Source organism: Fukomys damarensis, unplaced genomic scaffold (genome assembly GCF_012274545.1).
Source record: "Fukomys damarensis isolate Sample0158 unplaced genomic scaffold, DMR_v1.0_HiC HiC_scaffold_29, whole genome shotgun sequence".
Lineage (NCBI taxonomy): Eukaryota > Metazoa > Chordata > Mammalia > Rodentia > Bathyergidae > Fukomys > Fukomys damarensis.
The window spans coordinates 16,981,088-17,004,582 of NW_022900941.1; the positions used below are offsets into that span (position 1 = coordinate 16,981,088).

General features: G+C 41.6%; 1 protein-coding gene across 1 annotated transcript in view; it reads left to right on the forward strand.

Annotated features, from left to right (window-relative positions):
• Mgat5 (alpha-1,6-mannosylglycoprotein 6-beta-N-acetylglucosaminyltransferase) overlaps window positions 1-23,495 on the forward strand; it is a 308,365-nt gene that overhangs the window by 270,654 nt on the left and 14,216 nt on the right. The window contains exons 14-16 of the mRNA XM_019204841.2: window positions 4,525-4,671; window positions 14,737-14,853; window positions 21,031-21,105. Of these exons, the coding sequence (XP_019060386.1) occupies window positions 4,525-4,671; window positions 14,737-14,853; window positions 21,031-21,105 (339 nt within the window). The remainder of the gene's footprint in view (window positions 1-4,524; window positions 4,672-14,736; window positions 14,854-21,030; window positions 21,106-23,495) is intronic.

Below are 23,495 nucleotides of genomic sequence, written 5' to 3' on the forward strand. Positions count from 1 at the left end.
CAGGGGCCTGAGCAGAGACGGACTGCCAGAGAGGTATCCTTCAGGCTACTCAAGAGCATCATTCCTGAGGAAAATAAACTGTTTTCTGCATGTGGATTCTTCTTAAAGATAATAGCAATACCTGCTGACAGAAATTGAGTTATTCCTAGTGATCCTTGTATAAAGAGTAAACCAGTGAGGCTTAGGGGTAACATGTGGTTCATAGACTGCTCTTTCTATGTGGCAGTCTGGCCGAACCATGTAGTCTCTTTTCTGATAAATGTCTCTGTCTTTTTTAGTCCAGGTACTTTATGAAACCATGAGAATTTATAAATACACACACAGGGTGAGCATCTTGTAAAAGCCACACGTATGACTCCCACATACCAATCTAGGAATTTACCTGCTAAATGATACAAGGTCGTGAAGAACATGTGTGTGAAGTTGCCCTTGGATTTGAACTTGTTCAACTGTTCTTCTGATGTTTACTGAGGTCCAAGCCTTGGAATATTGGATATTTCTCATTTAGTCCCACAGAAACACCATGAAATAAAGCCTTATTGTTTTTCCTCATTTTACAGTCAAGAAGACTGAAATTTAGAGAACTTGTATTATCCTGGCTTGGGTCTCATTGCTAGAGAAAACATAAATAAACCTGAGAAAACACATAAACAGTCATTTTGCCATAGTTACTGAACTAGGAAATGATGACATCAAGACTTGAACCCTGGTCCTTCATGCTTCTAGTAGCCTCCTTGTCCTGATCACCTTGTGCCAGTAACCAGTTTCTTGGACAGCTGAGATTAATATGTCTGTGAAACTCCCTCCTGAACCATCCCACAGCTTGACTAATTAGTAATGATCAGAAGAGTGTATTTTAAATTTGGACTTGTCCTGTTTTGGATTGTTCTGATGTTCCCCATCAAAAGTGACAGAAAGTGGCCTAGGACTGTGGTGTGGAGAGCATGCCTAGTATTCATGAAGCTCCAGCTTCAGTCCCCACCACTGTAAGCAAAGCTGAAAGGTGACTGAAGCTAAAGCCCATGCAGAATTTGTAAAAGAACTACTTTGTCCATATTTAAAAGAACTTTTGCCAAGTGTTTCACATAGGGATTTATAAGAATTCTATTTCTTCTTTTACACAGAGAAAAAAATCTGAGTGTTACTGGTCTCTTTGTTCATGTGTCAGGATGTCCCAGTCCTGTGCCATGAATGAAACATACGGTGCTTCATCTGTTCTCTCTTGCTTAGCATTAGTTGAAATTTCAATTTTAGAACATGTAATCCCTCTGTTGAGAAACACTCATTGCTGGAGCCAGAATTGCCGCCATGGAGATGTTCTCTCACCTGGAACATTAGATTCTGGGCTTCTGAGGGCCAGGCAGAGGATAAATGAAGTAAATAAAAATATGGCAGGTTTTCTCCTGAGGAGCTGAGCTCTGGTGCTTGAGTGCACTGTCGTCATATTGTCTTGTAAATTTGTGCTAGGGATATCTGTAAGTAGGCAGAGAGACAGGACAAGGGGATTTGGGGATTTGGCTATCAGGGAGAAAGTGCTTTGGTTTGGTTAAAGTACCAGTGTGTGGCAAGGCTATTAGCATGCACAAGTTTACTGTTGAGGTGGGGAATTTGCCCTGCCTGCCCTGTTGTCGTTTAACCTTTAGCTGTGCTATTTGACCTCAGTGCACTGTTCCATTGTAAGTCACAGGTCATGAGTATACAAGAAGCAAGGAAAAATTGCTTATTGACACAAGTGAAAGAAAACTGTTATTTTGTTGTTTCCAAGTCATGCATTTCCTGCAGTCCTAATTAGTGTGACAAGAGAACTCATTGCCAAGAAATTGTGTGGTATTTGCTTAAGCGTCCTTATAAAATTGTGAGGCTTGGGAGAGTTAGCCCGAACTGTCTGTGTACTGAGATATTCTGGTGCCAGAGGGGCAGAGGAGTCGGTGCAAATTGTTATTCAGATATAACTAAACCTAGGTCACATTCAAGTCCATTAAGCAGCAGCCTCAAATATTTTTAATTAATGAGTTCAGATTGGTTGGACTTGAAGGAGCCAATTAAATTTTTCCCTAAGATTTTTCTATTGAAATAGACAAGCATTGTGCTTCTTCCATTTCCTCCAAAATTCTCTTGACAATTTAGAATTGATGAAAGTATTGGCTCTGCATGGTGGGTCTTTGCTTTCCATAGGTCAGGAAACTCTGTAGGCTCCAGATCTCTGCTAAATCCACAGAAGCCCAGGTTACATCTCCTAATACTTTTCTCTTTAGAGTCAAAAAGATCTGGATATTCCTATTCTGTGCCTAACCATAGCCTGATGGGGGGGGGGTTTTTTTCCCCTGGAAAGGTGACATGTCTTCCTTAAAAGCATGACAGGGACTATATATCATAGAAATCAGAAGCCATAGTGATGGTAACCTTGGATTCTTCATTCTGAGTAAAGCTGAAACGTCTTGGAAAATTATAGAGAGTGCTAGAAATATATGCAAATATTTAAATTTAAAAAATGTATTACAGTAAAAGACACATGGTCATTAATTCTCCTCAAAATACCACCCACACCCCCACACTTCCGACACACTTAGCCTATCATTCTTGCAACTTTCTGAAGGAATTCTGAAAGATTTCTTTTGTATGTTTACGAAGTGTCTGCTGCTGGCTATCATAAAGTGGAAAGGCAGGCTCATGGAAACATGGTGGTATCCTCATCCTCTTTGTCCAGTGGATCTGGCACCCTGATACTCAGGGTCTTCCCCGAGGTCAAAATGACCATGAAAGGCACATGCTTCAAATCAGTTCAGGACATTGAGGCAACTGCACGACAGAAGACCCCCACAAAAAAGGACCTCCAGAACTGCTTCAGAAAGTGGCAAGAACAGTAGTGTAAGTGTGTTCAGGGGAAGGTGGAGTATTTTGAGGGAGATTAATGGCAGTATTTTTCACCATAATAAATTCTCTTAAACATTCATCATATTGTTTGATCACACCGACTATGTGTCCCACATTTTCCTTTTTTGGGGGGCTGCCATCGCCTGGCCCACCTCTGAGCCACACCAGTACTCCTTGGTTCCCTCTGATGATCTCACTTCTCTTTGTAGTAAGACGAGGTCCACAGGAGCCTCCAAGTGGCACAGAGATGTCCCTCTATTCTTCTGCTGCTCCTGTCAGCACCTACTGCCAGGTTCTCCCTCAGCTCATGGCCACAGGAGCTCCGCAGGCCTCCCAAAGCTTCTCTCCTTTCCAGCTCCCTCTCCTATGGATGCATCTGCCTGGGTGATCTCAAGGTTTACAGGAAATGAAAGGTTGAATACTATTCCACTGAATACAAAGCAAGAGTTAATGGAATAGGAAGGCCCTCCAGAACACCTGAGATTTTGGTTTTTTTGCCCCAGAGTTTCATGAGGGGCTGTCATCTTCAAGCATGTGAAATATGTGCTGTGCAGTGCTGGCTTGATATTGTGTGTCCGACATGTACAGCCTGCATCTCCCAGTGTTGCCCAGGGAACCCAGGGCTCTCCAGCAGAAACTTCCTCAATAATCAGTAACTTAAAGCAGCTGCTAAGACAAGGAAGCTGTGGAGGGGGCTAGAGAAGAGGGAATCAGCACAACCACAGCCACAGCCACATCCAGTCCACAGCCTCCTTTGTTCCATGGAAGGCAGAAGGAAATGCTGTCCTGGGACCAGTTGACCTGTGTCACTTGATAGGCCTCTGTACACTGGCTCCCCCCAGCCCTGGCGAGTGACCTCCAGGCCTCCTTCAGTGCACAGTATTCCTGTACTGAGGAGCAACAGGAGCCAGGTGGGGGGGTATTTTCAGTCAGCAGCCCAGGAATCAGTGCTGCTGAACTGCCCAGGTAGGTCCCCTTTGTCACAGTGGCTCCCTACTGTGTGGTGCTCCTAGGACTGAGTGAGCGAGCTTTTGCTGCCATCTGTTGTCTGCCTTGGGGGAATGCGTGGTTTGCTTCCTAGAGAGGGAAGCTTGGCCTAACAGATTGAAGAGCTCAGCACCCTCCCTTAAACCCAGGGGAAAGTAAAAACGGGGACGTTAGTGTCCCCCAGTGCAAACCTGTTAGGAAAACCGTCATATTAAAGCAATTCTATTTGAACTGTAATCCAACCACCAAGTGACCTTTCTGCCCCTTTGCCCAGCGTCCCTGAAAGGGCCTGTTGTTCCTCTCCTTCAATGAAGAAACCTTCTGTTTAGTTTAGCAAGTGTTTTTCCAGTCATGTCTCCTGGGTGAGTCACAGAAAGATGATTGTTGGGTTTTGGTTTTTGTTGTTGTTGTTTAATACCCGACCTCCCAACCTCCTCACCGCCCCCAGTACTTAGCACTTCAGTGAGCCAAGCTGCTTTATATGGGCTTTAACAGTTCCTGGTGATGTGTCCCATCTTGGTATAAGTGCCTTCTCTTTGCCCTACCCTATCCCCAGGGCCTGGGACCTTTCCAGAATGTCTGAGGTATTCACAGGAATGGGCGCTGGTGAGCTGGGAGTGCCTGATAGATGTGCTGATATGGTATGTTTTTCTGTTTTAACAGCTATTTGTTGGACTTGGGTTTCCTTATGAAGGCCCAGCTCCCCTGGAGGCTATTGCAAATGGATGTGCTTTTCTGAATCCCAAGTTCAACCCACCCAAAAGCAGCAAAAACACAGACTTTTTCATTGGCAAGCCAACTTTAAGAGAGGTAAGTACATATCAAAATCACTCTACTTTCAATAAGAAGAATAAGAGGGGCTGGGGAGTAGTTTAGTGGTAGTATGCCCATCTAGCATGCACAAGAAAGACCCAGGCTAGGTTCTATCCCATGCCCTCCCAATCCCACGCACACATGCACAGAAAAAATAATAGCAATTAATGGAGTTTTAAGGTAGATAAAGTCAGCTGATCTATCCATCAGGGACTGGTAGGTTGGTATCCATCAGGGATTGGTTTCAGGATCCCCACAGATCCCACAATCTGTGGATGCTCAAGCTCCTTATATAATATGGCATTTGCGTTCAGCACACACATTTTCCCATATGCTTTATATGAATCATCCTAGTTTTCTTATACCTAATATATTGTAAATGCTATATAAATAGCAGTTGCATTGTTTAAATGGCAATGGCAAGGGGTAAAAAGCCCGTACCTGTTTGAGATAAATGCATTTCTTCACATATTTTCTTAGGGTGGATGGGGAACCTGTGGGTACAGAAAACCGGCTGTATTAACTGCATTTATCATGGTTGGGTAGGAAAGGAGGTTTTGGGAGGAGAGATGAATGACTTGATGACACCACCTCATTAGAAGCAGGGTTAGCATTTGAGTCTCCTTCTCTGTTCACAAATAAAGATCTTTTCAATCTATTCCCTACTGTATTTTAATGTGAACACAGGCATGCCAGCTTTCTGATTACAGCTATATTCTGAGTTGATGGAATGAGAAAATCAGCTGGGGGACTGTCCATCACGAGCTGTGGTGAATAAAGAGTAGACCATGGATGTTCTCAGAGAACATGAGCCTCAGGAGACAAGACATATCATGGTTGACTAAAGTAATGTGCCTGATGTTTTAGCCCACTGCCAGCAGGCACCATCCTGTGAACTACTCCTGCCATTGCTAAAACCATTTGCCTTGTTTGAATTGCCTTCTAAGATCCTCTTGAAAATCCACAGTGGGTAATGAATCATCATCCAGAATAGTTGGATTTGATTTGAGGCAGTAAACCAAAGTCATTCACAGTTAAGTATGAGTGATCAAGCTGGCTGCTTCTATATCTGGTCAGAAGCAAGTTTGTGCAAGAAACCATAAGATTGACTTTCTTATTATTTCTGTGTATTAGTAAGTGGCTCAGCAGGCTTCTCACAAACAGGGATGTGAAAGCACCATCCTGGTCATGCGGGACCTCCTACTAGCAATTACACTGATGGCCAATCCTCCTGTGACATAAGAACATGTATTTTTAAAGAATTCAGTTCTGCTGCTTTTATTGGATTTTACTATTTGCCTGAACTGGGACTCCAAGTAATACCTAAAGTGTGTTTTTAGTGATTATTCTTTATTGATGAATCAGAAATCTTGGCCAGTCCATAGAGTTGATGATTTTGAGAGTTCTCTAAGCCCTGCTATCCTTGATGCAGTGGCCAAAGTAGATGGAGGAAGATCCATGAGATCTCAGAAAGGTTAACCATGGCCCAGATACCTGCTGAAGGAAGTTAATTGTGTGTTTGCTTTCTTGTTTTTTCCTTCTGCTACTGTAATGACCTAAACCTTTCCTTTCAGGGAGTGGCTTTTTTGAGAGGTCAGTTCATTCACTAATTATTCAACAGTACTTACTTCACACCTGTGTACCTGGTACTGTGGGAGGTGCCAGGGAACAGAGATCCAGGAGCACAGCTTGACATCAACAAGCTTATTCTTTGGAAAGATTTAAAAGAAGTGAAAATGTCTCAATTTGAGAATCTTCATTTTAACATACAACTGGCTTCTTTGAAACTTACGAGTTTTGGGTAGAAAGTAGACTTCACTTACCACTAGATGTTTTTTGTCATTGTTGTTTTGTTTTACACAATAAAATCTGAATATTTAAGTTGTACAACTTGATGTTTGATATGCATTATGAAATGATCAGCCCAGTCAACATTATTAACATATCTATCACTTTACATAGGCCCTGTCTGCATTGTGGTGTGTGGTAGAAACACAAGGTCTGTCCTCTTGGCAAATTACAAATGTACAATACAGCATTGTTAATTCTAGTCACTATATTAAACAATAGATTTCTAGAACGTATTCATCCTGCATAACTGAAACTTTGTGCTTTTTGATAAACATATCCTCATTCACCACGTGTCCCAGCCTCTGCCAATCACCATTGTACTTTGCTTAATGAGTTCAACTATTTTAGATTCCACATACAAGTGAGATCATGCAGTATTCGTCTTTCAGTGTCTGACTTTTTGCATTCAGCGCAGCCTCCTCTGGGTTCATCCATGTTATTGAACATGGCACAATTTCATTCTTTTTTCAGGCTAAACTACACTCTATTTGGCACATATAAGCACACAGTTTTTTCATTCATCTATTGTGAGACTCTTGGGTTGATTCCACCTTCCTGGCTATAGCAAATGGTGCTGTAGCAAACACAGGAGTGCAGATACCTACGTCTTCAATATTCTGATTCCATCATTTTCCAATATAAAGTTTGATGCAATCCCATTTGCCTGTTTTTGCATCTATTGCCTATACATGTAGGATCATGTCCAAAACACGATTGCCCAAACTAGTGTTAAGAAGCTTTTTGCAGGGGCCAGGGATTTGGCTCAGTGGTTCCACTGCCTGCCTTGTAAGTGCAAGGTCCCAAGTTCGATCCCTAGTACCAAAAAAAAAAAAAAAAAAAAAGAAGAAGAAGCTTTTTTTTGGTTTTTCTCTCATAATTGTACTATTTTGAGTCTTAGGTTTAAATCTAATATACTTCAAGGTGATTTTTTTTTGTATGTGGTGTGAGATACAGATCTAATTTCATTCTTCTGCATGTGGATAACCAATTTTCCTAGCATTCTTTCAAAAAAAAAAAAAAAAAAGAAGAAGAAGAAGCTTTTTTTTGGTTTTTCTCTCATAATTGTACTATTTTGAGTCTTAGGTTTAAATCTAATATACTTCAAGGTGATTTTTTTTTGTATGTGGTGTGAGATACAGATCTAATTTCATTCTTCTGCATGTGGATAACCAATTTTCCTAGCATTCTTTATTGATAAGATTATCCCTCCCCATTATGTGTTCATGGCACCCTTTTGAAGAGCAGACAATTATAAATACATAGGTTTATTCCTGAACTTTATTTCATTGGTCCAGTATGTCTATTTATATTCCACTATTATCCATAGGTTTTAATGTAAAGCATAAGAAATCTCCGAAATTCTCTTTCTTCCCAAATTGTATATATTTGTGATTGTCCCACTTTTAAAATTTTTTTGTGATAAGATACACATGTAACACAAAACTTAATCATTTTAACCCTTCTTAAATATACAATTCACTGGCATTAAGTAAATTCACAGTGCTGTACAAGCACTACTGTTACTCATCTCTAGAGCTTATTCATCAACTTAATCAGAAACTCTGGAGCCATTAAATAATGACTCCCCATTCTTCTACCCTCCCCTGGTAACTTCTGTTCAGCTTTGTGTCTGTATGAATTGCTCATTTTAGGTGCTTTATCTAAGTGAAATGGTATAGTTTTTGTTCTTTTGTGTTTGGCATATTTGCTTAGCATGGTGTTTTTAAGGTTTGTCCCTGAGGCAGCATGCAACAGAAACTTTCTGTTTTTAGAGCTAAATATTCTGTTGTATGACTACGTTTCCATTCATCTCTTGATGGACCTGTAGGGAGTTGTGCATACCTTTTGCCTTTTGTGAATAATGCTACTGTGACTATCTGCTTCCAGTTCTTTAGGGTGTATACCTACAGCTGGAATTGTTAGATTTTACTTTTGATTTATTTTAAAATACTTGTAGTGATACAGAAAAGTTGCAAAAAATAATAGAGTTTTATCTAGCTTACCCCAGTGGTAACATTTTACAGAGCCCTGCTACAGTAATTAAAACCCAGAAGTTCACATTGACACCCTTGTATTCTCTAAACTACAGACTTTATTTGTACTTCACCAGTTTTCCCACAAGATTCTTTTTCTATTCCCAGAACCAAATCAGAATCCCACATTGTACTTAATTGTTTTGTCTCTTTTGATCTTTTGCAATCCTTAATTAGAAAAAATTAGTCTTTTATTACCACTCATGAGCCATAGTACTTTTAAAGAATACAGGCCAGTTTTCCTATCACTGAATATTTCCTGGAAAACACTGGTGATCTTCTTAAACACCATCTAGCCCTTGCCCTGTGCATGATGTAATACCACATAACTCAGATCGGAAAAGTATGTGTGCTCATCATTTTCTGTCAGTAATTTGCTTTTCACTGAGGTCACGGAGGGTTTTTATTCATCGTGGCATAAAGAGAGAGGAGACATTGGAGCTGCTGAGCAGGGTAACTCTAAATGAGACTCCCGTAGAAAGACAGTGTGGGATCCTTTCAACAGTTGCTTAGCGAGTGACCTCACAGAGATAGCTCCATCAGTCCCAAGCTCCCACAGGAGAGCGTAGAAGCAGAAGGGCAATTGACAGGTGTTTAATGTATCCCCTCAGGGCCCGTGGCATTAGTTGTTGCTTTGGGTGAATTTAGCAGAGCATATTTCTTGCTTTCCAGGAGCTCCAAATCTGATACGAAAGGATGGTAAGAAAGCTGCACCTCAGTGGACAGGTGTAAAGAAACAGCTAACTGGATAAAGGAAGAGAGTTAACTTGGAGTTGTGCCGGGTGAAGGGGGATGTGCAGAATTAGCTGAACAGGAGAGGGGATTTTGAGTCTCTTTGGAAAGACCTAAATGTTGTAAAGTGGGGAGAAGCCACGAAGGTCATTTTGACTCATGTACGAAGGAGGGTTCATCTATGTGCGGCTCCTTGCATCAACATCAGGCAGCTCTGAGAGGGATCGGTGACTTTGATCTCATGGCCAAGTGGGCCATATGCTCTTCCCTGCTGCTTTACTAAAGCATCCAGATTCCCATAACCAAAGATTCTTTTAATTGGGAAAAAGCTGTAAATAGATGTACAGATTTCTGAGGGTCAGTAAACCTTAGAAATTATGTTTTTCCTCAGCAAACAGAAAAATGTTTTAAAAAGTACATGTAAATACAAAGCTGTCTCTTTATGCCCATGCAAATCTTTGGGGTGGAGCAACAACTCGTGTCCATAAGTTGATCCACATTAATTGCCTGTAGGTCTCTCTTTGCCTTCACTTAAAGAGAAGTCTAGATTTCTGAATAAGATTTTAGCTTTCTCTTTCTTTTTGCGCTGAACCCATTTTTAAAACTGCAGTGTCTACTCAGTTCTTTTAACACCTTATGTAATGGAATTGGTTACAGATATACTTTAATATAAGTTGGATTTTGATCTTGATATTGGGAAGCACATTAGTAAGTTCCTTCCTGATCATTCTTCTGACATTTTGTAAACCATTAAGAATTCTCTGGCTCCAGGGGGTTTTGTCCATAAAGAGAACGAAAGTTCCCCTTGGAGATTTAATAGCCACTCTGAAATAATGTCTCATATTTAATAAGATTTTCATTACTTTTACACACTATGCTCCACTGCATTTCCTGATTGATATACAATGAAGCAGTGGAGATCAGACGGTCCTCAATAAATTAACAAGGAGGAACATAATATTCATAGGGAGCTAATGAATCACAAAATGCCTCACTCATAAAATTAAGCAACCCTCAATACATGTAAATGAATAAATGATAATAGCTCCGTGCCTTTTGTATTTTCTAAGTGCTTAGAGCAACCTTGTAAATAAGCAGGAAACTTAAAAGGAGAGAGGAGAGGAAGACTGCTGCTGATACATAAATTACTAAGTGGTGACATTGATGGCAACTTTAATTTACCCAGATTCCAGTGGCAGGACTAATTAGTTTGTACTCCAGGCTACAAAATGAAAATGATGTGACATCTTGCTCATCTTCACAAAAGGTCTGACACAGGCACAGATTCCATCCTGGAATTTTTCATGTTGGCCAGATTTAAGAAAGTGATTAAAAAACTTGTGTTTATCTTTTTGTTAATTCAGTGGCATCCTCTAAATTGTCGTCTTTCTTTTTTGTCCAGAACCTGGTTGAATGATCTCAATTTGAACTTAACTATGTTCTGGCTGTGTGGCCTTATAGAAGTAAAAACCCCTCTGAACCTCTGAGTGTCTTTGTGGATACATAGAAAAGCAAATGAATAATGTATGTACAGGTGATGAGCACAACACTCAGCCTACGAACTGTCTGTGGCCTCTTTCACTGACCACAGAGCCAAGAAGAAGAGGGCATGTGTCAGGGTGAGGAGCTAAAGAAGTTAGTGAGGGGCGTGATGGAGCAGAGGAAGTGGGAGCAGACGCTGCAGCCATCTGCAGCCTTGCATTGTAAATGTTCTTGTGTGAACCTGGTGGTCGGCAGTGCAGTGCCCTGTGCTTTACTTTTTCTGCCCTGCGTAGTACATGCAGCCACTGGTACAGCGGGATACCAAGAACAAAGGATAACAGCAAGATAGACAAGTGCTGATCCAATTATCCAGTCCTCTGAGTGTACATCTGTATCAGAGTCTGAAGGAACAAGGGCGGAAAGAGAACACTTGGGACTCAGGAGCAAAGGTCTTAACACTTCCAGAACCAACAGCTTCTTTTATAAAATGATATAACATGAGCTGTCGAGTTTTCTGTCCTGAAATGAAATTCGTGAATATAAACTGCCTACATAGCTAAACTTCAAAAGGATTGTTCCCTGAGTTTGATATAAAGGAGAAATGAAAGGGAAATAATTTCTAATTAAGTAATGCATATTTCAGTACCGTGCAGCTAAGAACTATATTAAAAGATACAACATCATGTTCCTCCTTACAATGAACATTTGTGTTTAATAGAAGTAATGCATTTGAATGAGTGTTGTCAGCCTTTTTTGGCTTGCAAATGACAGTATGAACCTGCTAAATATAAGAGTATGTACACATAGCACATATACGTACTTAACTGCCACAAACCTGTTAGCTACAAATGTAGGCCAGTGGGGTATTTTACTGAAGGCTCTGATGTTGAGTGGCTATGATTTTGTTACCATGATTTTTCCAAAATGGTTACACCACATGGGTGAAGCTCCAAATAAAACAGAGTACAAATATTTCTTGATTTATATGGTAATTTTCCCCTGGACGATTCAATGTATATTAAAACTGTATCAAAGAGTTAGGTTCTATAAATCTACATAAAAGCCCTACAGGCATTGGAAAGTTGTTTGGACTAGGGTAGCTTAGGGGTACAGAGCATGCTTAGCATGAGCAGAAGCCTGAGTTCATTCCTCACCATCAAAAAAACCAAAGTTTGGGAAATGGACAATTGTTTGTGTACACCTCTCTAGGGCATCATTGGATGTCATGTGTCCCTGGTCCCCACCCACAGTCTAAGGAAGGAACCTCAGCCATTGTGGTAACTGAAAATGTGCTCACCATGGCCTCAAAGAAATACAAGAACAAAAGTGGAGACATGACTGAGGGATTGATTCAGCTGTCTCAAAGAATGGCCTCTTGAAAAAGCACAGTTGCCAGTATGCATGCTTGGTATCTTTGCCCACGCTTTGTTCTTAAAGCGCAACCTCTTTTAGGATAAAAACTGCCAAGCTATGCTATTTTGCTTACATATTGTCTTCATAATTTCAGGCTCCAGTGTTATACTAATGATTATTCCATAAACAATTTTAAAAATTATGTTTTTCTGATGTTATCATTTTTCTTCCTGTCACCTTTGGTATGCATCATTACTTATCCTCTTATTGCAGTCGTGATCTTTATTGCAATTTTCTATGCTTACCTGTCTATCGTAGCTGGGATAACAGACACTGTTTTGTTTGTTATTTGTTTTTGTTTTTGTTTTGTTTTTGCCATTAAGTTTATTGGTACATTCTAGTTATACAATACAGTTACATTCATCGTTGGGATCTTGTACTTTTTACATGACTTATTGTGGTTCTTATTTTTTTCCCACTCCCCTGCCCTCCCTTCACCCCCTCCACCCTTACCTATTTACAAAGACTTTTGTTCCCATTTTTTCCTTTTCTCATATTTTTTCTTTTCCCTTCTTACTTTCCCCTACCCCTTTTACTTCCCCTACTCTTTTAGACATTTTATCCTTATTATATGTTATCAATTATACATTGTGATCCTTATTTACACTTTTAGTTTTTCATATCCCAGAAACTATTTGGTGTATATGTGTATCTTATTTATTTCACTTAAGAGTATGGCCTCAGTGTGCATCCACTTAGCTATAAATGTCTAGTTTCTCATTCTTTGTGGCTGAACAGTACTCCCTTTTATACCACATCTTCTTTATCCAGTCTCCAGCTGATGGGCAATTGGGCTGTTTCTAAGTTTCAGCTATTATAAACTGTGCCACTATAAACATGGGTGAGCATATATCACTGTGGTATGATTCTTTTAATTCTTTAGGGAAGATACCCAGCAGTGGGATAGCTGGGTCAAATGGGACTTCCAATCCTAATTGTTTGAGGTATCTCCATACTGATTTCCACAGTGGTTGCACCAGTCTGCACTCCCACCAAAAATGAAGAAGGGTTCCTTTCTCCCCACAGTCCCACCAGCATTATCAGTTGATTTTTTGATAGCAGCCATTCTTTCTGGGGTGAGGTAGAATCTCAGTGTTGTTTCCATCTGCATTTCTCTAATACCAGTGATGTTAAAGATTTTTTCATGTTTATTTGCTGCTGTTACATTTTTGTCTGAGAAATATCTGTTGCTTTCGGATGCCCATTTTTGAATTGGGTCTTTATATTTGAGGGATCTGATTTTTTTTTTTTTTTTAGTTCTTTTTATATTCTGGACGGTAGACCTTTGTCTGAGGAGCAGCTGGTAAAAATTTCTTCCCACATTGTAGGTTGTCTCTCAGCTCTGTTGGTGGTTTCTTTCAGTGCTGAAGCTTTTTAAAAGTATGAGATGCCAGTCATTGATTCTTTGTGCTGGTTCCCATGCTACCAAGGATATGTTCATCAAGTCTTTTCCTATGCCAGTGTCTTCGAGAGTTCTGCCTAACTTATCATTTTCCAGCAAGTTTAGTGTTTCTGTTTTAATATTTAGATCTTTAATCCACTTGGATTTTAGGTTAGTGTGTGGTAAAAGATAGGGTCTAGTTTTGGAAAGTTGAAATCCAGTTTTTCCAATAGCATTTATTAAAGAGGCTGTCTTTCTTCCAGTGAGGATGGTTGGCTCCTTTGTAAAAGATGAGGTGGCTGAGTGTGTCTGGAGTTGCTTCTGCAACTTCGGATCTATTCCACTGGTCCTCGGGTCTGTTTGTTTGCCAGTACCGTGTTGTTTTTTTATCACAGTGGCTTTGGAGTATAGTTTCAAGTTGGGAATTGTGATACCCTCTGCCGTGTATCAGTTGACCAGAATTGCTTTTGCTAGTCTAGGTCTCTTCTGGTTCCAAATGAATTTTTGGATTTGTTTGATCTAGGTGATTTTTGGGGCTGGTGTACTAGTTCACTTTCCATCACTGGGACAAAATACTATACCTGACAAACACAATTAGAAGAGGAGGGGGTTATTTTGGCTCAGGTTTCAGGTTTCAGGTTTCACTCCATTGTTAGCTGGCTCCAAGGTAGAAACGTGGTGAAAGAGCGTGGTAGAAGAAAGGGTGCTCAGCTCATGCCATCTGAGAAGCAGGGAACAGAGGAAGAACCTGAGAGGTAGAAGCTGAGGACCACACCAGCTGGTTATGGCTGAGAGTAAATGTTCATCAAGAGTTAAAATAACCTATACAGATTGGGGTTGCAGCTCAGTGGTAGAGCAGCTGCTTAGTATACACAGGCCCTGGGTTCCATCTCCAGCAACACACACAGGAAGAAACCCACCTGTCTGTGGTTGTGACATTTTCTTATTTCCAGGTTTGATTCCAGGTATGGAGCCATCACTTTCTGTTGTTGTTACCTGCTGTTTGCTTAGGAGACTTTTGATTGTCGAGGGGAAGGATAAAAATGTCTTGTTACATGCACAGGGACAGTTCATTATCATTAAAAAGCATAATGCTTCATCTAACACTGGAGGGTTTTCAAATAAATTCATTGTCTGTGAAACTGAGGAGTTGTGTTTTCTCTTTTCCAGCTGACATCCCAGCATCCTTATGCTGAAGTTTTCATCGGTCGGCCGCACGTTTGGACTGTTGATCTCAACAATCAGGAGGAAGTAGAGGATGCAGTGAAAGCAATTTTAAATCAGAAGGTTCTGTCTTTTATTTCACCTCCCTCCTCCCCATTTGTAAAGTGACCTGGAAGTGTGGGAAGCGTCACAGGGCCTTGGATTCCCACATCAGCTGAAGCTAGAAAATAGCCAAGCTGTAGGATTTGGTCTGGGATTTCATGAAATGGTAAATGGAACTGGTGTCCAGATGTGAGCATCGATTCTGCAGATCCTCTTGACAGGACTGTGGGGTCACAGGGCTGAAAAGAGGGGCTGGAATTTTACTTGGTTCCATGATCTAGTTGTGACTAACAGAAATGTGAAAACAGCTCTGCACCTTTTACCTTACCCACAAAGAGATGGACAGAGATGGTTACGGGGGTGGTGCTTAAGGAAATAAGTGGGCCTTTGACTTACAAACTCAATTCATTCCCAAGGGCTGGTTGTAACTCATGTTGGTCAAATGAAGGCTCGGGTTCCTCTACACAGCCTTCAAAGTTTCTCGTATACAGGCACATCTCAGTGTCCTCAGAGAGACATTGGCTCGGGATTTCTCAGCCCCACACAGGAAAGGATGTTGTAATGTTCCTTCCACAGCTCTTTTGATAGTTAAATCTGTATCTTAGACGATCTGGATGCAAAAGTGGCTGGCATTTGGATCATAACTCACAATTTTGTTTGTAAGTTGAAACAAAAATTCCAGTCATAACTCCAGTTGTTTATATGTCAGGCCGATCATAAAACTCAAGGGTCATCTGTAGTGGGAAGGGTTTTTGTAGAACATCTGTTTATTTGGTTTTCCTACCTGAATATTTTATAAAAACTTGTAAAGATGACTAACTTTTTGGGCCTCTCCTGATGAATTCAAACATTTATTAAGCCTCTACAGTACACAGAACCCTCTCCAAGCCAACCCGGGAGGAGGAGGGTTGTTTACTTTCACAGACATGGATAAGTTTGGCTCCCTCCCTACTACTGGGTGGCTTAAACATGAGAAATAGGGCCAGAGATTTAGCTCAGTGGCACTGTGCCTACCTAGCAAGCACAGGGTCCAGAGTTTGATGCCCGATACCAAAACAAAACAAAACAAGCAAAACACTCAGAAATATTTCCTTTCATTTTGGGAGAATAGATGCCTGAAATTAAGACATCAGCAGGATTGTGGTCCCTTAGAAGCCTATAATGGAAGAAAATAGTCTCCTTGTATCTCACATTTCATTTTCTTCAGCCAGCCATGGTCCAAAAATATTGAGGGGGGAAGTTCAAGAAATACAGCCATATATTTTAAATGCACACTTATTCTGAGTAACATGGTAAAACCTCAGGCTGTCCTGCTCTATCCCATTTAGGAATTGAATCAGCCTTCTGTGCAATGTGGCCATTCTATAAATGCTACCCTCCTTGGTATACTTACTTAGTAGTAGTCTCAGTTGTCAGATCAACTGTTGTGCTGTCCTGGTACTTGTTGTAAAGGACTGAGTACCATTCTTTGGTCTTGGAATGTGTCCCCTGCAGACGGGGGTGGGGTGTACTATATTCTTCCAGCCTCTGGCAGCTGCAGGCATTTCATGCCCCCTCAGAGCTTTAATCTCTGCCTTCATCATCAAGTGCCTTCTCCCTGTGTCTCTGCTCTTTCTCTTCTTATAACTTAAAACTTTATATGTAATAGATCACTTGTACCAGGCCAGAAATGAATGTAAATCCCTGGTGCATAAAGCCTGAGCATAAGCACTGAGTTCTATGTAGTCATTTCCACATGGGCTTGTTCTGTTCACGCCGTGGAACCTTTAATGACCCACAGTTCAATTAAAACCCTCATCCACCTTATTCATGTTATTACAGAAACTATGTAAGGCCATTAAAAAAATTGTTAACTGTGGCGGACCTTATAAGTTTTATCTCATTTAATCCTTCTGCCATTCTGTATTATTCCTGTCGTAATAGATGAGAAAATGAAGGCTTACAGAAGATAAGCAATTTACCCACGGTCACATAACTAGTAACAAGCAAAACCTGCATATAAAATTTAAAAAGAAAACAAAAACATGAAGTAGAGTAAAGGGAAGGAATGGGGAAGAGAAATAGAGTAAGCAGGGAGAGTAATACAAAAACTTATCATAAAAATCTTCATACTTGTTAGAAATAGATCAGAAGTTTGGGGCTGAATTTTCCCACATAAAATTCCAAGATTGTAAATTATGTGACACTCAGAAAAGGAAAAAAAATCATTAAGAGAGAAAAAATGTCATATTTAATGCCTGTAATCCTAGGACACTGGGAGGCTAAAGTAGGAGAGGATCCCAAGTTCAAGTACAGCCTGAGCAACTTAGGGAGATCCTGTCCTAAAATTAAAAAGAAAGAAAAAAAAGAGAGAGAGAGAGAAAGCTGGGATGTTCAGTCGCCAGTGAAGAGAGCAAGGTCAATAAAATCAGACCTAGAGATAGCTCAGATGCTGGAATTATCTGATAGCAACTTGGTGAAAACATATATAGACAACGTATGTGAACAGATGGGAAATTTTATCATAGAGATGGAAGCTTTTTTTTTAAGCCAGATGATAAATGCTAGAAATAAAAAATACAGTATCAAAAATGAAATCTTTTTGTTTGTTTCGTTTTGTTTTTTGAGACAGGGTCTCACTATGTAGTTGAGACTGACCTGGAACTCACTGTGTAGCCCAGGCTGCTCTTGAATTTACAGCGATCATCCTGCCTCCCGAGTAATGGGATTACAGGTGTGCCCCACCACGCCCATCGAAAACGAAATCATTTTAGAAATTCATTCAGTGGGCTTTTCAGCAAACTGTTCATAGCAAAGGAAAAAAATCAGTGAACTTGAAGATTTTTCAGTAGAAATTATCCTAATTGAAATGCAAAGAAAAAAAAATGAAGGCAAAAGCGCCTGTGTAGTCCATGGGGCAATATCAAGTACCCTAACTTAGGTATAGCTGGAATCTCAGAAGGAAAAGAGAATGGGATAGAAGAAATAATTGAAAAGATAACAGCTAAGAATGTTTAAATAATGACATTAATTTACAGGTTCTAGGAGCATGGTATACCCCAACCAAGAGAAATACAAGGAAAAACATATCCAGGCACATTGTAATGCTGAATAAGTGTGGCAGAAAGTTTTGAACAGGAGGATGACAATGACCTACTTTGCATTGGGAATCCTCAAGAGAAAAGATCTTCCTAACCCTAAAATCCTATAACAGGGCCAGGGATTTAGCTAGTGGCTCCACCGCCTGCCTCACGAGTACAGGGTCCCAAGTTCAATCCCCCAGTGCCAGAAAAAGAGGAAAAAAATCCTATTATAAATAGAGGAGCCTAGACTCAAATGGAGGTCTTGTGAGACCTTCTAAGACTGTCTCTCATTTAATGAGGCCAAGCCATGCCTGTCTGGTGGAACCATTCAGTTTAGCTGATCTTTGAGGCCCGTTCCCTCTAGAAATTGTCTTCCACCTGGGAAAGGAGTGGGTACCATTGGACCCAAGAAATCTCTCAAGAAAAGAAGTCAAGAAGAGAAAATGTTGGAGAATATGAGAAGTTCTTGAAAAGTTTCCAGGGCCAGCAGAAACTCCACAGTGCAGCCTGCAGGCATCCTTCCTGCACACCTGACCAGATGAGCAACAGCCCTTTTTCCACAAAGCCTGATGATGAGCCTTGCATCCTTGCGTCTCCCCTTGGGTTTTTCAGGGACTGGATGTGATTTCAACCTTCTCTTTCTTCCATATCCCAAGCCTTGGCTTGTTCCTGAGGGACTGTTGGTCAGAAAACCTCTTCCTTTTACCTTCCAGTACCCCTCAGTCTCTCTGACTTCAGGGGAATGCCGGAGAGAGTCTTCTCAAGTAGAGGCCCTGCTCCTATCCGTGGCCAAATGGCTAGTTGGACTCACTGGAAGCATAGCAGCTAGGCTTCCCTCCCCCGCTTTTCCTTTTCCTTTATAGGAAGATTGTCTGGCTTCATTTCCTTCAAAAGAATGAGTCCACATCCCTTTAGTTGAACTGGGTGTGGTTAATAGAACAGGGAGGCTCAGGGCCACCCTACTGCTATGTGTAGGCCCTTTTTAAAATTATTATTTTCTTGAGATAGCATCTCATCAAGTAGCCTGTGAACCTGTGATCCTCCTGGCACAGCCTCCTTTATAGGTGGGCACACAGGCCCAGCCATTCTGTGGATTTTGACAAATGTTAGATGCTACTCCCCCAGCACAGTATCATAGGGACAGTCACATTGTCCCAGAACTCCCTGATGCTTCATCCATTCCTTCCTCATTCCCTGGGACGCATAGGGTAAGCAGAGGTCTTACCATCTCCATGGCTTTGTTTTCCAACGATGCCAGATATTTAGAATCATACAACATGGAGCTTTTCAGCAGCTTTTGCCCAACAGTATGCATTTAAGATTCGGTTTTTCTTGTTAATTCGGGATCTTGCTACTGAGTCCAGAGTAGCCTTGAACTTGTGATTCTCCAGCCTCCGCCTCCTGAGTGCTGGGGTTACAGGCATGTACCCCACACTTGGTAAAATTTCTTTGCCTTTCCATAGAGCAGTCTTTTTTTAGTTCTGAATAATATCCCACTGTCAGGATGTTCCAGTTTATATATTCACTTACCTACTGAAGGACACTTTGGTTGCTTCCACATTTTGAATAAAACTGCTATAAATTTGGCATGCTGAGGCCAGGAGTATTGCTACAAGTTCGAGGTCAGACTGGGCTACATAATGAGACCCTGTCTCAGGGAAAAAAAACAAACTAAACAAATCAATAAAAACTGCTATAAAGAAAAAATATAGACCAGAAGAAGAGCCATCTGCTTCACTGAGCCCTTTGAATTACCTGTAATTTGCTTTTGCCCTTTGGAATATGTTATCAGAGTGAGCCCGAGAATTTAGCCTGCTTCCTCTCAAGGGACTGAATCTGCTGGTCTCATCACAGTTCCCCACCAAGGCATGTTTATTCCGCTCTGGACACTCCACTCCACTTATAAGCAAACCCAGATGTGCCATGTCTTCTGTCTTAGAAGTTTTCCTTTAGTGTCTTCTATAAACCTTTGAGAGGAGATGTCTCTATCCTATTTTTAGAAAGCTTCTAGAGTCACCCATGGCTGGAGTTAGTAAATATCCTTTCAAAGAAAAAGTTGCATTTCGTATGGAGAGCTATGTCGAGGTCACAGAGGACCTGCGAGTGCAAAAGGCTGAGTTGGGCAGGAGCAAGCTGGGACCCTGAAAGGCAGTTCTTCAGAGGATGTTGGAGCTCTTTGGAAATGAGTACTGACGTCTCTCTCCTTTTGGAGTAGACTCTGTAATTCAGTGCTTACAGCTGAGCTTCTGTCTCTGCCTGGACAGATGTGGCTAGGAAACACGCTGTGATGAAGCCTGTGTCTGGTTGTTTTAAAGTGACACTATCAAATTCTCTGAAAGCATTGACTCAAGTTTCCAAAAATAATGTACGTGACTCAACAGAAGAAGGGAGAGGATGCCCCAAGCCCGAGAAGCTGGCCACCCACTGGGAGTGCCCTCTCTGCAGCAGGCCTGATTGTCCAGCTTTCTGCCCTATAGATTCAGAGAAATGTGGGTTTAGGAGGGAGTTGGTGAAGGTGCCCATCTCCCTGTCGTTGACAGATGCTGTTGGGTTTTCTGCAGCTGTATCAGATGGGATTGTGGGTGGTTTTCTCCCAAATGAAATACCTATTTCACATTGATACACCCCCAAACACACAGGCCTCAGGTCTAGGCAAATACTGTGCAGCCTGCGTGTCTTCCCTGTCTTCAGTGTCACAGTATCAGAATGTTTCAGCTACCCCAGTGAAGCACCTTCCAGCTACCTTGAAAATCTAGGCTCCTCCATTTAGAGATCTCACGGCTTTCGTGGAAATCCAGCAACTCTTTATTTTTCCTCAAATCTTCACAGACCTGTGCTCCTGCTTCCTCCATTTTTTCATGTCAGATTTCTTAGTACTCACTTCGCCCGGAATGTGTTCCATTCCTTGGCCCTCCCAGGTCTTGGCTTTCCAGATTCATCACTGGCAGTAAAAGCCCAGCATGAGCAGTCAGCTTTGCCCTCTGGCCTCCGAGGGCCATCTAGCTGAGCTCTTTGTGGCACTTTGACTTTGTTTCTGTTGTACAAGTGCTTTGGGTGCCTGCTAATCTCACTACTAATGCAGACCAGTGCATTTGTGTGACCTCCTTTTTCATGGTTCCATGATCTGTTTCTACAGATTGAGCCGTACATGCCGTATGAATTCACCTGTGAGGGGATGCTACAGAGGATCAACGCATTCATCGAGAAGCAGGTGAAGCTCATCAGAAGTCTGTCTGTGCTGACCCTTCCTTCTGTTTCCCCAAGGACTCCCATGCACATTTCAGAGTTCACCATGTTGCTTTGGAAGACTCCAGAAGTTGGGTAGCAATTGGTGGGAATTTTAAGCCACCCTGAGAGCCAGTCTTTCCTTGTGTGTTCTTAGAGACTGGAAGGTCACATGGATATGTACAACAGGAGAGGCCAGATAGTCAAGCTGGAGACTTCCTGGCCGCCACGACCTGTGTCCCATGACATTCTGGGGACATCATGAGGACTGAGGAGAGGGGGCAGACAGATAGCTCTGAGGAAAGGTTGGAAAACACAATGGCTAAGCATTGCTTTAATAGAACACATTTTAGGACTTTCTAGTGATTGCTAAGATCTTTTCAAATAGGACCCGTTTTCATAAGAAACCTAGATATATAAAACAGATGAAAGCAGAACTTCAGTTCCTTTGCAGAGGAGGGTGCCCATGGTCCTGCCACCCTCAATAGCATTTGGAAACTAGCGCTTGTGCTCCTGGAGGTAAAGGCCATGAACATTGTTACTACCCCCCTTGTATAACATTTTAATTCCTAGGACTTCAGAAGCAAAACAGAGCTAGAAATAGACTTAACTCCAATCCTCCATGGGTGAGAGAATCTGAACTCCTTGACCAGATTATAGAAATAAGGGGCTCCCCTTAAAGGGTCAGGCATCCAAGAGATCTTTACACAGTGTGGGACGAGGACAGCTGAAAATAGAAATTCAGGTAGACACAGATTGTAGGCCTGGTGGAAACTTCAGAGGCAGGCAGAGCAAGTGGTTTGAGGCTGAAGCTGAAGGGAGGGGAGGGCAAGGCATGGGATGTGAGCCTCAGGGTGGCCTGATTGTCCGGCCTTTCAGTAGGGGCAAGAGGGCAGCTCTGCAGCCCACGCGGTAGGCTCCACTCCCAGCCCTGGATGTGTGTGGTTTTATGAGTTGGGCACACTCAGTCTCTCTGTGCCTTAGTTTCCTCTAAGGGATAAGTTATAAGAGATAATACACTGGAAGGGCTTAAAACAGGGCCTGGTACATAGTGCTCAATAAATGTGATCTAGTACTATTGATTACTTAATGCGTTATGCTCTATTATAGCATTTTATATGCTTATTATATTCATGTAATTATATTACTCATCAGACTTTACCGTGAGAGCTGAGCATTTGAATCATTGGCTCAGTCAGTCTTATAGGACTGCAGGGTGACAGTATTATCGTAACTCCAACAATCACATACATGCAGGTTCAGCCAGCGTGTGCTAAACACATCAGAGTACAGTGCTCCCTTACCTGTGGTTTCATTTTCTGAGGTTTTCGTTACCCATGGTCAACCATGATCCAGAATTACTAGCTGGAAAATACCAGTAGGGTACAATAAGAAATTTTGAGAGAAAGAGGCCATGTAATACATGTAACTATTATTATACCATAATTGTTCTTACTTCAGTTGTTGTTAATTTCTTGCTGTGCCTAATTTTTAAATTGAACTTTATCATAAATAAGTATGTATAGGAAAAAACATAGTGTGCATAAGGTTCAGTATCAACTATGGATATGTAAGGGTCCAGTGGGGGTCTTGGAACTTGTATGCTGAGGTAAGAGGAGCTGCTGTTTAACATATCATTTAATGTGCCAGTAGTAATCACCCCCTTCTCTGCATCATGGGAGACTTTCAGTAATAGAGCTCACAGCTCCTGGGATCAGGACACTGCGTGGGTTTACTGTGTCTTGCACCTCAGCTTCACATCTTCCAGTTGCTCAGCCTCCCTGAAGTTGTGGAGGGAAGCTCCAGGGCCTCCTTTAGCCTTGGGTCTTGAGACCTCCCAGTTCTGGCTAATGTCCATTTCAAAGGCTTTCTTGAGCTCTTACCACATCCCTGGGCCTCCTTCCAAAAACCTTTTTCTTCCTTTCCTGAATGCATGTCCTCTCAGGGAAGATAGTTCCTCACCAGCAGATATAAATGACTCTTGGTCAGGTTTATTTGAAAATCTTTATTTCTTTCCTTCCTGAGGCTTATAAACTCCTCCAGCCAGTCCTTTTAATATCTCAGTTCCTCTACATTCCTAGTCTATTGCTGAGCTTTCTTAAGCACGAGGATCCAATTCCCCAAATAGACCTGGCTAAGTCCTCTGTAATAGAGGGGCTGCCCTGGCTTGTTCAGCTTTCCATCCACAGTGCCTGACACAGCAGGTGCACCATCACTCCAGGTGAAAGAATAAGGGAACGGGAAGGTAAGTGACTGTGTACATCAGGAACCAGGAACTTGCCTTGAACTTTATAATTTGGATAACGTAGTGCTGAAATTCTCTCCTGAAAAACATGCTAATAATGAAACTGCCCTTTCCTGTCACCTCCTACTTGT